Source organism: Antennarius striatus, chromosome 23 (assembly GCF_040054535.1).
Source record: "Antennarius striatus isolate MH-2024 chromosome 23, ASM4005453v1, whole genome shotgun sequence".
Lineage (NCBI taxonomy): Eukaryota > Metazoa > Chordata > Actinopteri > Lophiiformes > Antennariidae > Antennarius > Antennarius striatus.
This window is the reverse complement of record NC_090798.1, coordinates 9,662,564-9,687,764: the sequence shown is the minus strand read 5'-3', so window position 1 is coordinate 9,687,764 and position 25,201 is coordinate 9,662,564. Positions and strand designations below refer to the sequence as shown.

Sequence of the window (25,201 nt, the reverse complement as noted above, 5' to 3'; positions counted from 1 at the left end):
ATGAAAAACAACACGTAAAAGACACTGTATCTATTTTGTTTTTATCAGCCACAAGAAAACAAGAGCTGGATGAGGCCCTTGTCGACAGGATTGTAAAAGATACACAATGCTTTAGTGTAGTGGAAAATATTGGGTTCAGGACCTTTGTGTCCAAACTGGATCCAAATTATGCTCTCCCTACAAGGCAGGTATGTATGGGTCTATGCATGAAATGAAAGAGTTCATTAACGTGTCTCATTATTCATCACTATATGTATATTTTTTTCCCATTAGACTCTGAAGGTTGAGGAGAATGCTAAGGCTGTGGTAGAAACAGTGGCTGCTGCAAGCTTAACTTCTGAGTTGTGGACATCCAAGAACATGGATGCAAACCGAATCCGTTGGGTTAAGTTAAGGGAGCCAGTTGGAGCAGCATTAGCAGGGCTACAACGCAACATCCCCCTCTTGGCATCAGATGAATGTACCATTGTATGAGGGTGCCTTTCTCTGATGTCTCCATTCTTTGATGCCACAGTTGAGCTGTCAGCAGAGAAAAATGTATCTGCCTCCAAAGTAGTCCCTCTTTTGAAGATGCTGGAGCAAACCCTTCAGCAGAGGTGGCAAAGCAGGTACCAGCAGTTGCACTGGAAATGGGAGTACACCTCATAATGCACCTCCGGAAGACGCTACACACTTTGCAGTCTATGAGCATCATGTCGCTAGCTACACTCCTGGACCATTGCTTTAAAGTTGTAGGATTTTTCATCCCAACTAAAGCATTACAAGCTGTAAAGCGCCTGACCTCAGAGTGCGCTGTGTCAATAAGGTCCATAAAAGACAGAGAGGAACTCCCCCAAGCTTCCTCTTCCTATGATTTAGCTGCATGTCATCTTTTAATCGCTGGCTGTCAAGATGGTGCCCCAATAATTCAGTCGGCTTCATAGATAATTCAAAAGCTTTCTGGGGCAAGCTTGGTCTCATTAGGAGGGACGGCATTCATCTTACCTGTGATGGTGCAGCCCTCTTGTCCAGAAATATAGTTAAGTCTATCTTCTAAATCCTGACATGCCAGAGTGGAGATTAGGTAACAGATGCAGTCTTACACGCATCTCTGAGTTTCCCTTACCGCAGTCCCCGGCCATAGCTGACGCTAGTCTAATTAATGCACACTCCATTAAAACTGTGTCTGTCCCTCGGACCTACAGAAATGTACGATTGCCAAAATCTAGAAAAATTATTTCAATTAACTACAGTAACCTAATTCACATTAAAGCATACTAACCATTCAGAAATGTCCTGCTGCAGCCGCACAGTCGGTAGGTCTCCAGGAGCCTCTGCTTCTGGGTCCAACTCAGGGTCAAAAATGTATTGTAACACAATAGGGCCTCCGAACGCCATAATGATAACAAATCTAATGCCAGTCAATGTCCTCTTAGCCAAATGCTCTCCGTCAGAGGGGCGTGACCCAGGTAAAGCAGGCGTTGACCAACGGAGCTCATTAGCATACTACAGCCGGAGGCCTGAAACAAAGCGTTTTGTGAGGAACTCAGATGAGCGATTTTTAAAAGCTTAAATGTAGGACCACAGATCACTTCGTGTCAAAATATTTGGAATACAGTCTAGTTGGACATCTGGCAGCTGAATGACATTAAGTTAAAAAAAAACCCCCATAATATAGGACCTTTAAATAATAGAATTTAAATAGTAATAATAGACTTTAACCAGTAGACTAACTAGTAGACCTTAAATGATAGACTTTAACTAGTAGACCTTAACTCGTAAACTGTAATTAGTAGACGTTAAATAACAGATAATAAGTAATAATAAACTTTAACTAGAAACTGTGGAAATTCCACGATAAAACAATAAAATCAGACTTCATACCAAACATATGAAAACAAATGATTGATATTACAAAACCAAGTGTACCCAACATAGTCAAAAATCAACGTGGTGATGTAACGACTTTGTGTTGGCAAATCATGGATTGCGCTGGGTGGGCATTGCGAAGCTGTGGATGAATGTCAGTAGGCTAACTTGAGAAAGCTAACTAATAGTGAGATTGGGAAAGGCCCTAACGTTAAAGGAAAAGGCATCTGTCTCAAAAGAGCAAGTGGAAAAGAAATTTTCGAGAAGTGATAGTTCTATTAGCTGACTACATGAACAGAACTGTATGGAGTTACTTAAAGAGTGTTTTTGTCAGATGCCCGAGGAGCCTTTTGGATACTACATCGATTGTCCCATTCCAAACGGAAACCATAGCTGGACAGACTGTTCATGCTAGCCAGCTAGTTTCAATCAGAAATAGTTGCCATTTTATGTGTTGTTCCTGCTCTTTGGACTTTCTGCTCAAAAATATGAAAACTGTTCGAACAGTTATGACACTCTAAAGTTATGTTAACTGGCAAGGTTAGTGATGGGCAGATGAAACCCCATGAGGCATTGAAGCTTTTCATCCCAATCAGTTCACTGCGGTTCGAAGCTTCCTGAGGGTTTATTTGTTCTAGTACGACATCTACTGGATGCTAAAATATCAGTTAGCATGAGTTTGAAGTGTGTGGCACTTTGCAGACAGCCTGTGAATAAAACTGTCAGCAAAATAAGGAAGTATGCAAAACATGTATATTTAAGTGACGGCAGTACACTGTGTGTGTGTGTGTGTGTGTGTGTGTGTGTGTGTGTGTGTGTGTGTGTGTGTGTGTGTGTGTGTGTGTGTGTGTGTGTGTGTGTGTGAGTGTGAAAAATAACAAATTAAATAAATAATTCTATTAATAATTCCAGTAGGGAAATTAATTTTGTTTAACTCCAAATGCTTGCACACGTATACAATACACACACACACACACACACACACACACACACACACACACACACACACACACACACACACACACACACACACACACAAAGACACACACCGGCAGTATGGAAAATGATCATTTGGACCCAACGAAAATGAAAATACAGTAAACATGTACAGTGAGGAAAGGGTGGTTGGGGTTGGGGCATGGAGGATGATTGTGCTTTTGTAACGTTGAGGTATAGCCAGTGATTATGCTTGCGTCATATCATTTGCTTTCATTGAAAAACAAAATTTTTGTCCACTGTGGCAGGTCTTAAGTGATTTTTTTTTTTTTTTGGACAATATTTCCCCTGCTTTAGAAAACACCCGTCTTGAATCGCTGTCAAAAATTTGCGGCACAAACCGAACCACTACCTGAATCAGGCCATGTCCACACATAGCCGCATAGGTGCGTTGATCAACACGTTTATAAGCATAACTACTCCAAGAACGGGACCGGGACATGTGGAAATTCACGTCGTTCTTCCTGGAGGACGACCTCCATCACAGAGTTCTCCCACCAGCAGGCAGATGCGCCGTGATTGGTTGGGCGCCGTGATTGGTTTGGTGCTTGATTGACATGTAGTGGGTGGAGTTAAATTGCGTGACAGCGTGAGGTTTTCAAGTGAGCTTATTCAAATATATAGGTGGGGAGACTAGTAGACTCGAACTAGTTGACTTAACTAGTAGACTAACCAGAAGACTAACTGGAAGACCCTGGGTTCTAACTGCAAGGTTAATTTGAAGGTAAAAATCAATTGACCGCTTCTTTCATTTATTATTGTGATGTTGCGAATGATTCACCTGAAGCCACACCTGCTTTCAGCTCGCCCTGGTAGTGGATGCCATGGTTTCCAGCTCCCTGGTGGGACCCAGTTTGACCGAAGACTGGGCTGCTCACTGTTTGACGGGCTTAGACCGGGACAGACCAGATTAAACAGACCACATCCAGAAGCAGTTCGGGTCTCAGAACCTGCCCAGGTGAGCATCACCTGACCATGCCCACGAGGGAACAGGTTCTGACAAAGGATTGAATGAAGTAATCTGATGACATCATCGTGAGATCCAGCTCACTTCAGTCTGATACGGATCCAGACTGACCTATGATCAAATGGATCAGGAATCGTGTGTATCTCCTGATGTTCCTGATCTGGATCCTGAAGGAACCCGTCAAAGGAATCTGTTCTGAGACCGATGAGATCCAGATTTGAGGGGCGGGGTTGTGGTGGAATGTTTAAAATGAAATAAAATAATAAAATACACACTACAGCAAATGCAAATGTGTTAGAGAAGTTGACAGAGTCGTAGGGACTATCTGACCTTGATGTTAGGCAGTGTTTGCTTTTCAGATGAGTATTGGCAGTAGACTTATCACCATACTAGCATAATGTGTTTTGCAAAGATGACGTATGTCAGTTCGACATGGGTTTGGTTTGACATGTGGTCAGTTGCTGGTGAGTCCAGGGATTGCCCACCACACACACACACACACACACACAGCAGAGCTTGGCTATAAGAACTCAACAGACTTCAGTTGAGTTGAGTTGAGTTGAGGGCTATCTCAACTCCCGGGATGTTGCTACCAGAGATCTCGTTAGATAAGTATCTGTTGACATTGTTTGCTGCATCATCAATGCCACTGTTGAACTTCTCCTCAACCCATGCATAATTTGAATTGACAAATAAATATCTTGTTCTTATATACTTTGTCCTGTCTTAAGAAAACCTCTCTCCACCACAGGGTCTCGTGGTGTCACATGATCAGGATCAGCTTATCAGTGCTGCCACTGAAAGTAGTTCCCTCTAAACCTGTTTCACGCTGTGGTTGGTGGAAACTTAACTACATATTCAATGACATACGTCTTTGAGCTACTGTTCCCATGACAACACAGCATTTTCAGGTTCCTTAACAACAGCAGCCTGTTTCCTGGATGAGAGTTGTAAGGAGTGATGATGAGGAGACGGACTGACCAGATGTTTGTTTATTGACAGTAGCCCCCATGCACAGTGACACAACATCAGCCTGCACCTTTACACATATCCCACAATGCACCAGTGCAACTCTGCCAGAAACCTGCGCTGCAATGACGACATAGAAAAGACGCGTTTTCTGCGCAGCTGAATTTTCTCAGAAATATGTACATGTAAAAAACAACACACTATAAAAATAGAGATATATTACAAACACGGAACTCCTCAGTGACGTCATAACGAGGTCAGACAGGAACACAACATTCTGACGTCAACATTTGTCCACGGTTCATGCAGAAAAGTCCATATTTTACACTCCTGAGCTTGTCCGGGATCAGAGCCGAACCAGGAATTCTGAAGTCCATCTTCCTCCCAGAATCCTCTTCATCGCCTCCCATGATCCTCCTGCAGTGACAACAGCACGTATGCGCCATGACAACAGCCAGAACGCCTTCACCTGGCTTCCGCTAAAATCGGTGACGTCACACCAAACGTCGACCTGACGTTTCTTGGCTTTCCATTCCGACGCCGGTCTTCCGTTCACACGCCGGGCGCGTTCACAGACAGCGAGTACGCGGCCATCATCTGCGCGCGCAGCTGCTGCTTGACGTGCACGCGCCCGTGCCTCTTCCTCTCGTCGCTGCGCGCGAACCGCTTACCGCACACGTCGCACGAGAACGGCTTCTCCCCGGTATGCGTGCGCGTGTGCGTGGTCAGGTGGTCGCTGCGGCTGAAGCTGCGCGAGCAGATAACGCACTGGAACGGCTTCTGGCCGGTGTGGATGCGCACGTGCCTGTTAAGCTCGTCCGAGCGCGAGAAGCGGCGCTCGCACCCCTGCACGGAGCACGGGAACGGCTTCGCCTTGGGGCCCTTCTTGGCGGGAGCTCGTCGGCCCCCGCGTGACAGCTTGGGGGCGCCTGTCGCGTGCACCACCGGAAACGCGCCCTGAAGGAGGGAGGAGAGGAGGTGGGCATCCAAGGTGGAGGGGGAGAAGTGTAGGTTGCTCCCGCCCTGCACGAGCTCCGTTTTGACCTCCGGTCTGCTGATGACGTAGCCGGAGTCTCCCGGTGCAGACAAACTCCTCAGCCAGTCCTCCAGCACCAGGGGCTCCTGCTTCATCTCGCAGCCGGCCTTCAGTTCGCCCTGGCCGGCCTCAGAGCTCAGCAGCGAGTCGATGAGGTCCACCACGTCCACCTGGTGCGGGAGAAGGCAGTCCGCGGCGCCCGGGAACAAAACGTCATTCCCGTGCAGCGAGGGCTGTCCCGCCCCGCTGCTGCAGCTGGAGGTCACCGACTCGGTCTTGACAACCACCGGTGATGGAGCCGCGGCGGGGGCGGGACAGGGGAGCGGAGGCGGGCTGGGGTCGCCCTGCTGCTCCATCTCGGTACAGATTCCAACGATCTCCGTGATCATGGTGAGGATGGCGTCGGCGGTATTGCTCAGGCCCGCCGCCGCCGGTACCGGCTCGGTGTCGGTGAAGAAGCTGCCGGTGTAGCCGAGGGAGGGCGACAGGGTGTCAGAGGAGCAGTCGCTGAAGTCGGAGAAGAAGTCTGAATCGGAGGCGTCCGTTCCTGGAGAGAGGGCTGGAAGAAGAGGGGAGGGGGGGACATCGTCAGCGCTGCAACACTACACATCAACACGGTGCACTTATCAATGTGATTGCCACCCAGTACCGATCGATAGATCGGCGTATCGACTAAGACCCGATCAGCACACCTTTGTAGGAAGGTGATCCCACGTCAGAGTCCGCTCCGCCGCTCGGGCTCGAGCCTACGCTGTCCGCCCAGGCGCTGCACGCGTCCTCAAACTCCGACATGAAGCTGTCGTCGCGCTCCAGCAGCATCGTCTCGTGCGTGTCGCTGGGATTCCGTCCGTTAATACGCCAGCTGGTGCTGAAGATGCCGGTTCGCCTCGGCGGCTACCTTTTATAGTCTTCGTCTCCTAGGTAACTCCAGGCGCAGCCTCATTGGCTCGGGCCAGGGATTCCCCCCGCCGCGAGCTTCGTAGCTGCCCAAACATGGGCTGCATCCGGTTGTGACGGCGGGTATCCCCCTACCATAAAAGGACAGGCGGGAGAGCGACGTAAAAAGATTAGGGGGGAGAGGGGTTCCCTCCACTGCGGCAGAGATTATACAAGAGGGAGGGATGGAGGAGAGATGGAGGGATGATAGAGGTGAGATGGAGAGATGATAGAGAAAAGATGATGGAGCAGAGGTGGAGGGATGATAGAGGAGAGATGGAAGGATGAGGGATGATAGAGGAGAGATGATGCATGAGAGATGAGGGATGATAGAGGAGAGATGAGGGATGATAGAGGAGAGATGATGGAGGAGGGAGGAAAGAAAGGATGATGGCACAAGGAGAGAGTGATGTGCCTTTGGGTGTTTTAGCCCTGAGTGTTACCTGACAGGCAAATAGCTTTGGTAATATTACCAGAAAAGTGGATGAACTGAGTTGATGATGATGAAGATAATGAGGATATTTATTCTTTGCTCTTCTAAATTAAATGTCTGTCAGCGGTTTGACTTCACCCACATCCACCTGACTGCTGGTCTTTCTGTGGACTGATGGCGTCCACTAGAGGACTGGATGGACGCCGTCGGGCCTCATCCACCAGACGATTTGACGGACGCTGCGGCTCAGGAGACATTTTGTTTCTGCTCTGCAGTGCTGCACAGTGGTCAATAGACACCCACAGAAAACACAGAGAAGAGAGAGAGAACGCTGCCTGTGTGACATTCCTGCACATCAGCCTCTGTCTCCATGGAAACAGAATACGTTATGTAACAGGCAGTCGGAAATAGAAGCCGGTTCACCCTAAGTTTAGTTCGTATTGTATGATCTTATTGTGTAGTCCCGTTTTATAGTAGTACTGTACAGCTGTATTACATAGTAATGTTATATAGTAGTATTGTATAGCAGCATTGTGTAGTAGTATTATATGGTGGTATTATATAGTAGTATTGTATGCTAGTGTCGTGTAGAAGTACAGTGCGCTCTTGGCATTCGCGCATCGAAGCTAGCGACTTCACCCCGTCGCGGATTTTTGGTAGGCAGTCACGTGATACTGTATGCACATTCCATTGGCTGATGGCATCCGGGAGTGTGTCAGTTCCGTGAGTCTCGAACTTACATGAGACACAAAAGTGCTTTAAACAGTCGATAAGAGTGTAGGAAAAGGTAATACAGATAGAAGCTGGTTTAATATTAGTATGGGGAGGGTCATAAATGTTTAAATTACCGTAAATAATAAGATAAATAGTTTGTCGCTCTATTGCAGAATTCATTAATTGCGTGTGGTTCCTGGAACGCATTAACCACAAAGAACGAGGGCACACTCTTTTGTATAATAGTATTATATGGTAGTATTGTAAAGTGCAATTATATAGTAATGCTGTGTAGTATTGTATATTGGTAATATATGGTAGTAATACAGTAAAATAATAATTATCGGCTGAGGTCCGGCTTCCTTTTTCTTCCACGCCACCATACTGTTCCACCCCTCATCCACCCATCCGCTGTGGACCATCTGTTGTGGACCTACACCTCCCAAACAACAGTATCACCACTCACCTAACCTTCGACTGGGGTCCTGCTGCCTCTCTTCCTTGGTATCATCTTACTTTTCCACCCCTCATCCGCCCAGCCGCCGTGGACCTTCCTCTGTGGACCTGCACCTCCGAGCCCACCAGTATCACCCCCATCTCTCCATGTGCTGTGGACCTTCTCCTCCAAGCTCACCAGTACCACCCCTCAACTATCCATCGGCTGGGGTCCTGCTTCCTTTCATCCTCCGTGCCGCCATACAGTCATCCACACAGCTGTAATTGTGCCTTGACTTTAGCAACCTTAACCATATTGATACTGCCTCTATCTGGCCTATCTGTCACTCTCTCTCTGTCTCTCTCTCTGATGCTGTTCTTATCTTCCTTTGATTTCTTTTCCACCCAACCGGTCTAGGCGGATGGCCGCCCAAAAGAGTCTGGGTCCTGCCCGGAGTTTCTTCCTCATCGAGGGAGTTTTTCCCCGCCACTGTCGCTTATGCTTGCTCTGGAGGGTTCAGTTGGGTTTCTCTGTCTGTTAAAGCGCTTTGTAATGTCTGCTGTCATGATTAAGCGCTATATAAATAAATCTTGATTGATTGATTGATTGATTGATATATAGTAGTGTTGTATACTAGTATTACATTGTAGTATTATTTGGTTGTGTAGTAGTATTATATTTAATTTTTTTGAATTTGTATACAGTACTTTACTAATCCTCGAAGGGAAATCAAGAGCATCTATCCATCCATTTTCTGCCGCTGTATTCACCATAGCTGGTCACGGGGAGCTGGAGCCTATCCCATACGGCATGAGGCTGGGGACACGATGCCAATGCGCAGCGGAACCACACACAAAGACAGACAACCACGTACACATACACACTTACTCCTACCGGCTATTTGGCACCGGCCAATCAAGCTGAAGTGCATGCTTTTGGAGGTGGGAGGAAGCCGGAGAACCTCGAGAGAACCCATGCAGACACGGGGAGAACATGCAAACTCCGCACAGAGAGGGACTCGAACCCGGGAAATTAAGAGCACACTCTAGTTTTTTCGAACAAACACATGCATATATGTTAGTATTTACAGGCCCCTGTAACAAACACACACACATGGGGGGCTGTACACATGCAGGGGGAGGTAGAGTGGTGGGCAGCTCCTACATGGTGTGCCCCAAATGAGCAACTTGTAAAGGTGGACGGCACGTTGCTCAAGGGCGCCTCAACAGTGTTCGGGAGGTGAGCTGACACCTCCCACTGTCAGCTCACACTCCAGTCAGCTGGGCGGGAGCTGGAATCGACCGGCCGATCTTGGCACAATGGACAACCCGCTCTACGCCCTGCCGCTTTACCGCTGAGCCACTGCCGCTCCAGTTTTATTTAGTTTTATATAGCTGTTTTATATAGTAGTGTTATATAGTAGCATTATATTGCGGTATTATATGGTAGTATTTTATAGTGGTATTGTATAATCGTGTGGTACTACAGTGTTATATAGTACCATTACGTAGTACTAATATATGGAAATATTGAATCTCCCCAGGTATATATTTGAATTAGAATTAGAATTATATTTGAATAAAACTGCTGGTTAACAATGAGTGGATGAAATTTATGTTTATTCTTCCATCAGGCAGTTCAAAACCATTGTGTCTCATATAGTCTGAACATGTAGCATTAATTAAAAATGGTAACGTGAAGAGCCACTATGAAACAAAGCACAGAGCTTTTGAGCAAAGTTCTCCCCTAAAGTCCGAGCTGAGGCCAAAATAACTGAGCAAAATGCAAACGAATGTTCAATAAAGACATAGTGGATTTTGGGGCAACATAAAAAATCTTTTAGTGATGGTAGAATTGTGAATAAGTGCTTAAAAGCTGTTGTTGAGACATTATTTGAAGGAAAACAGAAAGATGAGTTGTGTGGAAAAATCAAACAAATCAACAGCAACCAGAAAATCAGAAATATTTACAGCTTGATGCATCCATTCAGAGAGAACCATGCATATCTTTGGCCATTGATGAGTCTACAGATGTTACTGGTAATGTTCAGCTTTTTTGCGTGTCATGTTCCTTCACAAAGACAAGGAGCTCTTTGCTGGGTGTAACACCACTAACACAAACAAGAGGAGGGGACATGTATGCAGCTTTAGCAGAGATGCTGACAAAGACGGACACAGATCTGAAGTGGGTTGTCTCTGTCACAGAGACCACCACCCTCTCTTTTTCCACCACTTGTCATGGTGGGAAAAGAGAGGGGGCCTGTGCCAAATAGTGGGAGCTTTCAAGAACAGTCAAGTTGTGCTCTGTGCACACCTTGTGCACGAGTAAATTACTGGCAGGCAAAATGCCCCTTTCTCTCGTGAAAAAATTCTGTTTGCATTTTTCCCCTGAAAGAGCCAGTTTTTATTTATGCTTTCTGTAGATGTTCATGTTTTTGTACTTGAAGTGTAGGCCTTCAGTTCTTTAGGCCGGGACATCTTTAATTTACGAGAAAAATGATTATTCAGCTTTTTGCACTTTATTTTTAATTGTGAGGTTTGTGTGTTCTTCAATCTAACATAAAGGTTTGAAATTTATTTGCCTGGGTCTACTTTTATTTATGATGAGGTAAAAGACTAGCTGTGCACTCACTTAAACATGTCCTGCATTGAAAATTGATAATAAATGATAATGTGGACATAGGCACTGGCTATAACACACAAACTGGACTTGGGTTCGGACCTTTTACTAAGAGGAAACTTCTAGAACCAGACCTCCGTGAGTTTTAATTGAATACCCCTGGCGTAAGATATCGGCTAGGATTTCTTTGTCGCGGGCACACCTTTCGTCCACACGACGACGCAGATATCTGGGACGAAAATGCCAGCCAAAGTGAAGTTTTTTGAAAACGCCGGTTCTGCATTGTGTGGACGCTGTAACTGAAAGTTCTTCTATCCGGGGGGCATCCGCTGTGACGTTAGTGTTTGACCGGTGTCTACATTTACACACAGAATGGACTGAGTTAAAACCGGCTATTTTCTGACGCATAAACGACTCCACGTTGAAGACGCGTTGATAAACATGCTTGACAGCTGGATATTTGTTCGTCTATTTCTTTATGAGTCATGAAGATTATATATTTATTTATTTATTCATTCACGTTTTTTGCCAAAGATGCCGACTCCAGTTCTGGGTCAGGCCAGGATGCCCTGCCTGCTGGTTGTAGTATTGTATACTAGTAATATGTAGTCATACTGTATAGTAGTATTATATCGTAGTACTGTATAGTGGCATTGTATAATAGTATTGTGTGGTACTATAGTGTTATGTAGTAGCATTACATAGTACTAATATATAGAAATATTGTATCTCCCCAAGTACGGAAATATGTGGGGAGAACTCTGTGATGGGTGCGCTTGCTTTGTAATACCAATACATTTGTTTTCACATGTTTGGTATGATGTCTGAAATTATTGTTTTATTGTGAAATTTCCACGTGGTCCTGCCAGCACGTAGTTGTTTAATAGTACATAATAGTAATATAACAGTGACCCCCTTCTGAATGGAGACGACTCCTAACGAGACTCATGCTTCTGGTGGTTTGGGATGTTTGTGTCCTGCTCCAACAGGATGGTCAGAATCTGGATCAGTATCCTGTTCAGGATTTGCCAAAGAGCTGGTCCTGGTTTTGATCAGAACAGGTTCTGGATCAGCTGGTCCTGGTTTTGTTCCAGAAGTTTTGGAATCCATCATCAGCAAAGCGAAGGCTGTGATTGGTCAGGACAGACGTAAGGTTGCCATGGCGAGCAGCACACATGTCATGATAACACCAAGGTTGTCTGACCAAGATAAACACACACACACACACACACATGCACACGTCAGAGTGAGGACACACTCATCAGGACAAACAGTACACACACGTGACCTCTGACCTCTTCAGGGTCTCTGGGGGTGTTTAAAGCGGGGCTCTTCGTAGTCAACGTCACTCCTCAGCAGCATGTTCACTCGTCTGCTCTCGTCTCTGTCTGCCTTCATCTTCCCTCTCTCCCTCCCTCCCTCCTCCCTCTCCGTTCTCCTCCTCTTCATCGCTGGAGCAGTCCTCTTCCTCCTCATCACCAGGTTGTCTCATCTTCCTCCTCGGGGCTCCATCCCCTCCCTGCCCCGGCTCCCGTTCCTGGGCAGCCTCCCCTGGATGAGCGGGGGTCTTCCCCCTCACCTCCTCTTCAGCCAGCTGGCTCACAGGTGAGTCTTCCTCACAGGTGAGTCCTACTCAGGTCAGTCCTACTCAGGTCAGTCCTACTTAGGTGAGTCCTACTCACAGGTGAGTCCTCCCCCTGTTGAGTCCTGCTCCAGGTGAGTTTTTCAAAGCTCCTCATCCCCCTCCTCTGTGTGTGAGAGGTGTTATTACTCCTACTGCTTTTATTACTGTTACATCTATGACTGCTACTGGTAATGTGTTACTACTACTGCTACTGGTAATGTATTACTACTACTATTACTGTATTATTACTACTGGTACTGTTTTAAAACTAATAGTACTGTATTACTTCTACTAGTACTGTGTTACTGCTACTAGTTCTGTGTCACTACTACTACTATTACTGTGATATTACTACTGTACTACTGTTTTGCCACTACTAGAACTTTGATACTAGTAGTACTGTGTTGTTACTAGTACTACTACTATTACTATATTATTACTACTAACAAAGTTTATCACTAATAGTACTGTTACCTCTACTAGTCTTGTGTTGCTACTACTACTAATGTTACTGTGTTATTTCTACTAGTACTGTTTTACCACTAATAGTATTGTGTTACTTCTACTAGTACCGTGTTACTTCTAGTAGTAGTATTGTAACTGTATTACTGCTACTAGTTCTGTATTACTACTACTAGTACTGTGTTACTGCTATTAATTCTGTTTTACTACAACTACTACTACTACTATTGTGTTATTACTACTAATACTATTTTACAACTACTAGTACTGTGTTACTACTACTAGTACTGTGTTACTACTACTAGTACTGTAGTAGTACTGTGTGTGTGTGTGTGTGTGTGTGTGTGTGTGTGTGTGTGTGTGTGTGTGTGTGTGTGTTTCGGTTACTACTACTACTACTGTGTTATTATTACTAGTACTATTTTACCACTACTAGTACTGTACTGTTTTACCAGTACTAGTTCTGTGTTACTACAACTACTACTGTGTTAGTACTACTAGCACTGTGTTAAAGCTCAGTGGTAGATTGGGTCGTCCAATGATCAGAAGCTCGGCGGATCAAATCCCGCTCCCACACTCCCACCCAGCCACCTCGGAGTGTGAGCTGACAGTGGGAGGTGTCAGCTCAACTCCAGAGCACTGACAGGGCGCCCTTGAGCAAGGTGCCATCCCCCTTTATAAGTTGCTCATTAGGACGCACCAGTAAGGAGCTGCCTGCTGCTCTACCTCCCACACACTATTACAGAGGCTGTACACACTATGTATGCATGCATTGACTAACGAATGACTAGAGTGCCACTAATTTCCCTTCAGGGATTATATCAGTATATAAAATATATACAAATAACAAAAATACTAGTAGTACTGTGTTAGTACTACTGGTACTAAAACTTGAATGTTGACCTATGTGGTTAGTTTGCGATCACCTCACAGGACCCAGTCCCTGACTGACCTGGGTACTGACTGACCCATCCCCTAACTAACCTGTCCCTGTTTGACCCGGGTCCTGACTGAGCCAGTTTTGTGATTCAGGTACGGTCCGGTGTTCTCCATGTACCTGGGTCCACATCAAACGGTGGTGGTGAACGACCAGCAACACGCCAGAGAGGTGCTGGTTGGGAGGGGGAAGGAGTTCGCCGGTCGACCCAGTATGGTGAGAGATGAATGGATAATGAATTGGTTGGTCTGTTGGTTGGTTAGATAGTTGGTAGACAGATTGATATATTTTATCTATTTATTTATTTATTTGTTTCAGACATTTCATTACAACAGTCTTCACCACCTTCATTTCAACAACATCAACAACATTCTTAATAAGAGCTGATGGGTAAGGGGTTAGGGTTAGGGTTAGGGTTAGCGCTGATGGGTGGGGTTAAGGTTAAGGTTTAGGGTTAGGGCTGATGGGTTAGGGTTAGGGCTGACGGGTTAGGGTTAGGGGTGACGGGTAGAAGCCGTCGGGCTGCTGTCTCTCATTACAACACATTTACAACCAGTTCAGACAATAAATAAAATAAAGTTTGACAGTCACTGTTATTTCAAACTGTCCATTCAGTCCCAGTTCTAGTACGATATCTACTGGATGCTAAAATATCAGTTGGCATGAGTTTGAAGTGTGTGGCACTTTGCAGACAGCCTGTGAATAAAACTGTCAGCAAAATAAGGAAGTATGCAAAACATGTATATTTAAGTGACGGCAGTACACTGTGTGTGTGTGTGTGTGTGTGTGTGTGTGTGTGTGTGTCCTCACACGTCTCCATCAGTTCCTTTAGTGAACGTTAGTTGTTTAGTGACCTTTAGTAGCGCCGTTGTGACCTAGAGCATGGCCACATGGTCAAATTATAAGTGACCATTGACAAAAGTCACACAGTAAGTTTTATCAATGTTATATACCTTATATCTTGCAGTTCCTGTACAACACATATAACATACTCAAGGCCCGCGGGCGAGATCTGGCCCGTGACAAATTATTTATGGCCTGCTGGTATTGTGCACGCACCAAAACTACATTCCCCACAATGCAACGGTAGCAGAAGTCATACAGTGCAACAAGGAAGCTTTGGTTTAATTGTGAATCAGCAGTCAGAGCCGAGGTTGGACTTAGCTACTCCCCTCCTCAAAACTGACTTAAAGCAAGGTGGACTCTGAGAGCAGGGGATTTCAAGCCAGGTGGGAGTCACAGTGCAGGTTCTTCTTCTTCTTCTCTCTTTTCAGCTTTTCCCTTCAGAGTTCAACACAACGAATCAGTCGCCTCCATCCTGTCTTCTGCATCATATCCTCTTTCACTACATTCATAAACCTCCTCTTTGGTCTTCCTCTAGGCCTCCTGCCTGGCAGTTCAAAACTCAGCATCCTTCTACCAATATATTCACTATCTCTCCTCTGGACATGTCCAAACCATCTCAGTCTGGCTTCTCTGACTTTATCTCCAAAACCTCTTACATTTGCTGTTCCTCTGATGTACTCATTCCTGATCCTATCCATCCTGATCACTCCCAAAGAGAACCTCAGCATCTTCATCTCTGTCTCCTCCAGCTCTGTCTCCTGTCTTTCGTGTCATTTTAGCTGAAACTCTTCTATCACACATCACACCTGACACTTTTCTCTACCCGTTCCATCCCGCCTGTACACGTTTCTTCACCTCTTTTCCACACTCTCCATTGCTCTGCACAGTTGACCCTATGTACTTAAAATCCTCCACCTTCTTGATCTCTTCTCCCTGTAACCTCACTCTTCCACTTGGGTCCCTCTCATTCACACACATGTACTCTGTCTTACTGCAGCTAACCTTCATTCCTCTCCTTTCCAGGACAAACCTCCACATCTCTAGCTTCTCCTCCACCTGTTCTCTGCTCTCACTACAGATCACAATGTCATCTGCAAACATCATGGTCCATGGAGATTCACGTCTAAGTGTCTAACCTCGTCTGTCAGCCTGTCCATCACCATAGTGAGCAAGAAGGGGCTCAGAGCTGATCCCTGATGCAGTCCCACTTCCACCTTGAACTCCTCTGTCACACCTATCGCATACCTCACCACTGTCTTACAGTCCTCATACATGTCCTGCAAGCAAATACTGCATCTGTAGTATTCTTTTTTGGCATGAAACCATACTGCTGCTCACAAGAAGAATCATACTTTATTTGTCCTAAAAAGGGAAATTCTCTTCTCACTCACCAATACAGGGTTAGACATGCATATATGTTGTTTAAAGCCCCCTGAACAAACACACAACACACTAGGGGCCTGTAGGCATGCAGTTAGTATATATAGGGGGAGGCAGAGTGAAGGGTTGTATGAGGGATTACGCCCCAAATGAGCAGCTGGTGGAGGGGACAGCTACTTGCTCAAGGGTGCCTCGCTCAAGGGCGCCTCGACAGTGGCTGGAAGGTGAGCTGACACCTCCCACTGTCAGCTCAAACTCCGGAAGTTGTCTTGGCGGGAGGGGGAATCGAACCGCGGATGGCTGGGCGATGTCTGGTCCTCAAGATGTCTACTCTACTGCTGAGCCACTGCTGCCTCAAATGCTTACGTCTACCTTCAACTACTCTTTCTCATAATTTCATTGTATGGCTCATCAGCTTTATTCCTCTGTAGTTGCCACAACTTTGCACGTCTCCCTTATTCTTAAAAACGGGCACCAGCACACTTCTTCTTTATTCCTGAGGCATCTTCTATCTAAGACAGTGGTTCTTAACCTTGTTGGAGGTACCAAACTCTGTCAGCTTCATAGACTCACTCACCGAACCCTTCTTTAGTAAAAAAAAAAATCTTTTGTCAAATTGAAGACATAAGTATATGTTTTTCTGGTGTGTTTAATGAATTGTGCATTAATGCCACCTTTGTCAAAGAACAAAACCAACACAGTGCATGAACTCACATGAAATGACCTACCTGCAAATCAATGTGACTTCTGCTGTTGTTATTGAGAGACCACTTCAGATATGCGTGGCTTCACCTTGGCAAGTGCTACTCTGATGTCATTTTCACAGCAAACTCTGTTTCTTTTGTTTTCCATGCAGCTTGAGGAAGTGTTCCTTTATTTTTGCCAGTGTGAGACTAGAGTTGCTCAACTTGACACTACAAATCCTGCAGAACACTGACTCCCAATCACGTTCCGTTATACAGTACATGTAAATTCACGTTACACATATTCGTCCGACCACTTTCTTTATTTGCTCGACATAGTTACTATAAATTAAAATATTAAGAAAGCAATCAGATGACGTACCATCATGACAGGCATCAATCGACTACTGAGTGCACAAAATCACATGTATCACAGGTAGGCTAATCGATGTAGCCTGATCATCTGCAGCCAGTGATGTCTACGGGGGGCGTGTCATCACAAACAGACACGATGTGTCAAACGTACACAGTGATTCGTGTGTGTTTGGCAAAAACACCCGACATATCGTGTCAGGTGTTTTGTCTTGACCTCTGTCTCCGCTGAACCCCTGAGACCGACTCACAGAACCCTAGGGTTCGATCGAACCCAGGTTAAGAACCACTGTATTAGCTGTAGCTGTCCAGTCATCTGGAAGCAACTCCTGACCACTCAGAGCCTGTCTTAACTCCTTTCTAAAAGTAATGCAATACTCCTCCTTTTTCAGCTTCCACCATTTCATCCTCTGCTCTGCCTTTGTCCTCTTCATCTTCCTCATCACCAAAGTCATCCTACACATCACCATCCTATGCTGTTTGGCTACACTCTCGCCAACCACATGTTTAACATGTTCAAAATGGTAAAAGGTAAACCTGCGTGTCTTCTGCTAAGTTTGCACGTTTCATCCCCGACATAATGCCCCAGCTGCACATCCAGCTCGGACGCTCTCTATCTTTAGCCGCACATGCATGTGTGAAGAATATTTCTCACTGATGAAGCCGAACAAAACATCACACAAGTGCTGTCTGCCTGATAAACACCTTCACTCAATCCTGAGGGTTTCTTCAGCTCAGAGCCTGACCCCGAACATTGATGAACTTGTATGAAAGATGAGATACCATCAAATATCAGACTCAGACACGTAAGCATTACACATCAGTAATGTATTTTCAGTTTTAAATCCAGTTAAATTTTTACATTTGTTTCTACAAGACGTGATGTGTCCTTGAAGGAAGTATTGTTTTTTGTCTGTGTGCCATAGATTTTTGTATTTTATTTTATTTATTTATATCTATTTAAGTTGAATTGACTCAGTTCAAAATTGCAGACGAAAGACATGAGGAAGGATACAACTGTTTTGATTTCTTTTTTTATTTTACTATTTGAAAGCAGTGATTGGTAGGATCATAGAGCAGCACAATTTTTAAAAAAAAAATTTGTTTCACAATAATGCATTATTATTGTGCATGCACAACATCATTGTTGTGCATGCAATAATGCATGCACAATAATGTGTTTTCAGTTTATAATGCCTTCAGTTTCATTTATGCATTTATCTTGATATTAAGGAATATGTTGTTTTCAAAGGACATTTACTATTTTGCTGTTTGCAGGTTGAGAAGGTTTCCCCTTGAAGTTACTGATAGAGCCATAAGACAATATTGCTTCATTTATTTAATCATTAAACAATATAAACTGTGTTAGCTCTTGGTTCAATTGTCTATTTTCATTTCAATATGTTTTAATAAACATTGAACCCTTGGCTTGTAGCAAATTTGTTTTTTTGGCCCTCTGTGTATTTGACTTTGACACCTGTGCTGTACAACGTTATGATCATATTAACAAATAACCAACATTCACATCCCTTCTCTAACCTTTAAGCTAACTCTTTATAAAGACTGGACACTACAGAATGGATGGAAACGGGTGGACTGATTGATTGATTGATTGATTGATTGATTGATTGATTGATTGATTGATTGATTGATTGATCACCGCCCCGTCAGGTGACCACAGACCTGCTGACCAGGGGAGGGAAAGACATCGCCTTCTCTGACTACTGTCCCCTCTGGAAGTCTCACCGTCGCCTCGTCCACAACTCCTTCAGCCTGTTTGGAGATGGCAGCAGCCGCCTGCAGGACATAGGTAGGCCCTGCCCCCGTCAGGCCCCACCCTCTGTCCATGTCTGTCCCCCATCAGGCCTCGCCCTCCTGTCCATGTCTGTATAGCTCTTCATCTCCTCGTCCTCTTCCTTTGTTCTGTTTTTAGTTTTGTCGGCGTTGGATGGTTTGTGCGTGGAGCTCTGTTCCAATGGAGGCCACGCCTTCGACCCATCTCCCGCGGTTACCAGGGCAGTCACCAACGTTATCTGTACATTGGTGTTTAATGCCACATATCGCCATGGCGACGCGGAGCTGCAGGAGGTGATGCGGTACAATGACGGCATTGTGCAGACGATCACCAGAGGAGGGCTGGTGGACATTTACCCCTGGATGAAGGTACGGAACTCTGGTCCAGGTTCTGGTCCCTAGTTCAGGTTTAGGTTCTGGTTCAGTTCTGATTCAGGTTCTGTTCTGGTTCTGGTTCTGCTTGAGCCCAGTCCCTCTGAGCTTCCTACTCTTCCTCAGGTGTTCCCCAACAAGTGTCTCCGGAGACTGAAGGAGTGCATCAGCGTCAGAGACCGGTTGTTGTCACAAAAACTGGAGGAGCACAAGGTGAGTCCGGAGACGCGGATCCTCCTAGAGCAGGGGTGTCAAAGTCAAATACACAGAGGGCCAAAGAAACAAATTTGCTACAAGCCGAGGGCCGGACTTGTTCAATGTTTATTAAGACATATTGAAATGAACATAACTAATTGAACCAAGAGCTAACACAGTGTATATTAATATTAATAATTAAAAAAATAAAACTATATTTTTTTATGGCTCTATCAGTAACTTCAAGGGGAAACCTTTTCAACAGGTGAACAGCAAAAAAGTAAATGTCCATCGAAAACAAAACATGTTCGTTAATATCAAGATCAATGCATCAATGAAATTGCATGCATTATAAACTGAAAAAAGGGTTAGGGTTAGGGTTTTCAATAATATTGTGCATGCACAATAATAATGCGTTATTGTGCAAAAAAATCTAAAAATTAAAAAAAAAATATTGTGCTGCTCTATGATCCTACCAATCACTGCTTTCAAATAGTAAAATAAAAAAATCAATTCAGTTGTATCCTTTCTCATGAGTCCATTCAATTGAAATAAATATAAATAAATTACAAAAATCTACGGCACACAGAAAAAACAATACTTCCTTCAAGGAGACATCACGTCTTGTAGAAACAAATGTAAAAATTTAACTGAATTTAAAACTGAAAATACATTACTGCTGTGTAATTGTCTGAGGCTGAGCCTGATATTTGATCGTGTCTCTTCTTTCATCCAAGTTCATCAATGTTCGCGGTCAGGCACTGAGGTGAGGAAATCCTCATGATTGAGTGAAGGTGTTTATCATTCAGACAGCTCCTCTGTGATGTTTTGTTCAGCTTCATCACAGTAAAATATTCTTCACACACGTATGTGCAGCTAAGATGTGCGTCCGAGCTGGATGTGCAGCTGGGGCATTGTGTCGGGGATGGAACGGTCAAACTTAGCAGAAGACACGCAGGTTTACATTTTATCTCTTTGAACATATACTCTGACTCCCACCTGGCTTGAAACCCCCTGCTCTCAGCGCCCATCTTCCATTTTAGCTAGTTTTGAGGAGGGAAGTATCTAAATCCAACCTCCGCTCTGACTGCTGATAAACAATGAAACAAGCAGGCTTTGATTTCCCCACCGTTTAACTGTGGGGAATATACTGAAGTTTTGGTGCATGCACAATACCAGCAGGCCTATGTGGCCTGCATCCAGTTCTAACAGTAATTAAAAATCCTCCCGCATGCCATAAATAATTCGTCATGGGCCAGATCTCGCCCGCGAGCGTTGACTTTAACATATGTGTTCTAGAGGTTCTAAGTTCCTGGTCCAACCACCGGAATCAGGGTCCAGGTTCTGGGGACCAGGAACCTGCCTCTGTTCATTTCCTTACCAGCATCTAGAGCAGTGGTTCTTAAATTGGGTTCGATCAAACCCTAGGGGTTCGGTGACACAGTCTCAGGGGTTCAGTGGATTGGAGGAAAAGACAAAATGGTGTAATCTGAAGGAGATAAGTGACTGCAAAGTAGTGGTAGGTGAGAGTGTAGCCAAACAGCATAGGAAGGTGGTGTGTAGGATGAGTCCGGTGGTGAGGAAGATGAAGAGGACAAAGGCAGAGCAGAGGACGAAATGGTGGAAGCTGTACAAGGAAGAGTGTTGCAGGACCTTTAGGAAGTAGTTAATCCTTATAGCCGTTTTCATCACGTGAATACATGCATCACCGCTTGTATGTTGCCAGCTACATGGACAAAAACACAGTGCCTGCCGTCTGACGGTAAGGAGCCGTTTGAAACGCTTGTCTTAGATCAAATATAAACGATCATATCTCTGGTTTTCTGGGGTCAATCTGCTCCAAATAAAAACCGGAAGACAGTTTCACATCTATACTCTCACGTAAACATGCGCACGGCAATCCATGTGAGAGAATTTATTTGTTACGAATGGTTTAAAAACATCATGTGATCTGATCATCTCGGCGTGATCATGGGGGTGTGAGGGTTAAGACAGGCTCTGGGTGGTCAGGAGATGCTTCCAGATGACTGGACAACTACAGCTAATGTGATCGGGGAGATAGGTAGGACAGTACTTGGTGTGTCATCTGGAGGGAAAGTAATAAGGAGACTTGGTGGTGGAATGAGGAGGTACGGGAATGTATACAGAGAAAGAGGTTAGCTAAGATGCAGCGTAAGGTGAAAGTAGAGACAGAATACATGTGTGTGAATGAGAGGGACCCAAGTGAAAGAGTGAGGTTACAGGGAGAAGAGATCAAGAAGGTGGAGGATTTTAAGTACTTGGGGTCAACAGTCCAGAGCAACGGAGAGTGTGGAAAAGAGGTGAAGAAACGTGTACAGGCAGGATGGAACGGGTAGAGAAAAGTGTCAGGTGTGATGTGTGATAGAAGAGTTTCAGCTAAAATGACAGGAAAGGTGTACAAAATTGTGGTGAGACCAGCGATGTTGTCTGGTCTAGAGACAGTGTCACTGAGGAAAAGACAGGAGACAGCTGGAGGTAGCAGAAATGAAGATGCTGAGGTTCTCTCTGGGAGTGACCAGGATGGATAGGATCAGGAATGAGTACATTAGAGGGACAGCAAATGTTAGGGGCTTTGGAGATAAAGTCAGAGAGGCCAGACTGAGATGGTTTGGACATGTCCAGAGGAGAGATAGTGAATATATTGGTAGAAAGGATGCTGAGTTTTGTACTGACCAATCAGAGCTCAGCGGGTATAACAGCCCTACCTACTGACCAATCAGTTCTCTTGGAAAATGGGCTGTCCGTTTTATGAAAACCTGGTGGATCTTGGTGCACAGCTTGTGCGAAGAGCTCTCAGGCACGAGAGAATATTTAAAGATCGCTGCAATCCGTTCTTCGAATTGCCTGAACAATCACTGTACGAAAGGTACAGGTTTTGGGGAGAGGGGTTACATTACATCTGTCAGCTGCTGGAGCCTTACATCAGTAATGTAACGCACCGCAACTACGCGCTGACAGCCCCGCAGACAGTGTGCATTGCACTGAGGTTTTTTGCCACAGTTAATATATTTCTTAATGATGTTCATAATTATTATGATGTCCTTAAATCCCTCGTTGGATGGGTTACAAGCAAGGCACAGATAAAATGCCATTAATCAATTATTTGTTTAAGTAAATCACGGATTGATTCATTCATTCATAGATACTTTTATGTATTCTGTTGGCGATGCCGAGAACCTCTGGAAGAACACAGTATGTAGAGCTATTCATAAAGTCGCGGGGGCTACAATCACATGCCATAACGAAAAATGTCGTACACACTTACATTTATGGAACACACAAATGTTACTGTAGTCAGATATACAAGTGCAGTCGTAGTGGGGAAGTAATGCTATAATGGCACTAACTTCCGCATTGACACAGTCGGCGATTTTGTGCCAGCGATCCTTGCGCCGTTTGGCAGCTGTAACTGTGTTGCTTTTTGCCTGGATTATTGATTTGTATTGCTCGTATTTATTAATTATTATTGCTTGCTCCTCTGTTGTGAAATATGCAGTTTGGGCTGGTTTGTTGCATGTTTGTTATTGGTCGCATGCAGCAACCTCCGCCCTTTTTATGTGAGTGCGCACATATCTAGACTGGACATGCCTGAATTGAATTAGTGAGTTGATAGCCGGCTTTATGGTACCGAAAAATCCGGAGGGCGGATGTCTCGGTAAGTGAAGCCAGATAAGCAAGAGGAAGCCCGGCTAGGTTAATCAAGCTTTATGGTACAGGCCTCAGGTATTTGTTGGTAAACAAACATTTTTTGATGCCGCCCTTTTCCAGTCTTCCCTGGGTGACGGTGACCCCCGTGACCTTCTTGACGCCTTGCTGAAGGGCCAAATGAAGAGTGGGCAGGGCCAGCAGCCCACAGGTGAGGGCATCACTGACGACCACGTTCTGATGACGGCAGCAGAGGCATTCGGCGCTGGTGTGGAGACCACCTCCACCACCCTATTGTGGATTCTGGCTTACCTGCTGCACCACCCAGAGGTTCTGGCCCCAACCCCTCAGCCCAGATACCAGTAACCACTCTGCACCACATGTTTACGAGTGTCTGCTGTGCCCCACCTCTTCCAGGTCCAGAAACGCGTGCAGGCGGAGCTGGACGAACAGGTGGGCGGGGCGCGGCCAGTGCGTGCATCGGACCGCAGCCGCCTACCATACCTGGACTGCGTCATCAACGAGGGCATGAGGATCCGACCTGTTAGCCCGGTGCTGATCCCGCACGTCGCCATGAGTGACAGCAGGTGAGTGGGTTCTTTAGTCGCCACGGAGATAGGAGGACCGTCCATTGATTGAACCTCTCTTCTAGCATCGGCGGTCACCCTGTCCGCCGGGGGACGCGTGTGCTGGTGAACATGTGGTCGATTCACCACGACCCCCGCCTCTGGGACACGCCTGACCTCTTCCGCCCAGGTGAGAAATGCACCCTCCGGGGACACAGGCCAATCCAAAAAGAGCAGAGCAACAAAACACCTTCATCTTCCCCTAGAGCGTTTCCTCGACGACCACAGTGAGCGGGTTACCCCCTCCTATTTCCTGCCATTCGGGGCGGGACCTCGAGTCTGTGTGGGCGAATCATTGGCCCGGCTGGAGCTCTTTCTGTTCATGGCCTCTCTGCTTCAGCGAATGAGCTTCAAGCTTCCGGACGGGGAACCCCCGCCCAACCTGCAGGGGCGACTGGGCGTGGTCCTTCAACCCTTGCCATATAAGGTCGTCGTCACTCCGAGGGCAGGGTGGGCAGACAAAATGAAATGTGAGGGGGTTGAGGGACAGTGACTCCCTCAGCAAACATTGGCAGTCAGCAAACAGCTAACACCTAGCATCCTGTTAACCAATCATTTAATGATTCTGCATTGATGACACCAAAGTGTAATAAAAATCTACATTATTGATTTCTGTGATTTTTCCAAAATAAAAGCAGAAATTCATAAATGATTTGAATTAATATTCTGATTCTAGCAGCGACTGTGTTGCCCCTCTGAAAACCCCACAAGTTTCCCTGGTCGTTTGCTAGCTCGCTGGGTAGGCTAAAGTTTATCAGATTAAAACAATTACAGATTAGCTCTAAGGAAGTTTATGGATGAGGTTTACAGATGTCGTGAAAGAGGTAGCTGGTGTGGGAGAAGAGGATGCAGAAGACAGGGTTAGATGCAGGCAACTGATTCGCTGTGGCGACCCCTGAAGGGAAAAGCCGAAAGGAGAATAAGAGAATATAGCTCATTAGCAGGGTTAACTGCATGCTAACATACCAAATGTTACGCCCTTTATAGCATGCTAAGCTAGCTCATGATACTATCAACCATTAGCTTTGAGCAACTTTGAAGTGTCAAATGAATAAAAGATGATTTAAATCATGACCCAGGGTGGAGGACTACCCACCAACCAACCCACCCACCAATCAACCAAACCACTCACCCACCAATCCACCAACCCCGCCCACCAACCACCCAACCAATCAGGATCCCCTCAGGATGTCTGTGTAGGTTCTCAGTCATCCGGGTCATGGTTATCCAAAGGCTCCTCCAACGGATGGATGGTTCTGTTCGGTTCCGTCCAAACGTGTTCGTGCTCGC

The 25,201-nt window shown here is 45.5% G+C and overlaps 2 protein-coding genes across 2 annotated transcripts; one reads left to right on the top strand and one right to left on the bottom strand.

Moving 5' to 3' along the window:
- Positions 1-4,788: 4,788 nt before the first annotated feature.
- LOC137590567 (early growth response protein 1-like) lies at positions 4,789-8,772 on the bottom strand. The gene is made up of 2 exons (XM_068308229.1): positions 6,509-8,772; positions 4,789-6,375 (listed from the first exon to the last, which is right to left on the bottom strand). The coding sequence occupies exons 1-2, from the start codon at positions 6,633-6,635 to the stop codon at positions 5,333-5,335; spliced, it is 1,170 nt and encodes a 389-aa protein (XP_068164330.1). The 5' UTR covers positions 6,636-8,772; the 3' UTR covers positions 4,789-5,332.
- Positions 8,773-12,314: 3,542 nt separating this feature from the next.
- Positions 12,315-24,511, top strand: cyp17a2 (cytochrome P450, family 17, subfamily A, polypeptide 2). The gene is made up of 9 exons (XM_068307964.1): positions 12,315-12,559; positions 14,073-14,193; positions 18,930-19,068; positions 19,192-19,421; positions 19,551-19,637; positions 23,409-23,615; positions 23,703-23,872; positions 23,938-24,041; positions 24,118-24,511. Exons 1-9 carry the CDS (start codon positions 12,315-12,317, stop codon positions 24,402-24,404), a joined length of 1,590 nt encoding a protein of 529 aa, XP_068164065.1. The 3' UTR covers positions 24,405-24,511.
- Positions 24,512-25,201: the final 690 nt, after the last annotated feature.

Excerpts from the sequence above, each read along its gene's own strand:
- LOC137590567 (XM_068308229.1), bottom strand. The coding sequence starts at position 6,635 with ATGCTGCTGGAGCGCGACGACAGCTTCATGTCGGAGTTTGAGGACGCG. Across the intron at positions 6,376-6,508 it reads GGGATCACCTTCCTACAAAG|CCCTCTCTCCAGGAACGGAC; the intron begins GTGTGCTGATCG and ends CTCTTCTTCCAG.
- cyp17a2 (XM_068307964.1), top strand. The coding sequence starts at position 12,315 with ATGTTCACTCGTCTGCTCTCGTCTCTGTCTGCCTTCATCTTCCCTCTC. Across the intron at positions 23,616-23,702 it reads ACCTGCTGCACCACCCAGAG|GTCCAGAAACGCGTGCAGGC; the intron begins GTTCTGGCCCCA and ends CACCTCTTCCAG. Across the intron at positions 23,873-23,937 it reads GTCGCCATGAGTGACAGCAG|CATCGGCGGTCACCCTGTCC; the intron begins GTGAGTGGGTTC and ends CCTCTCTTCTAG.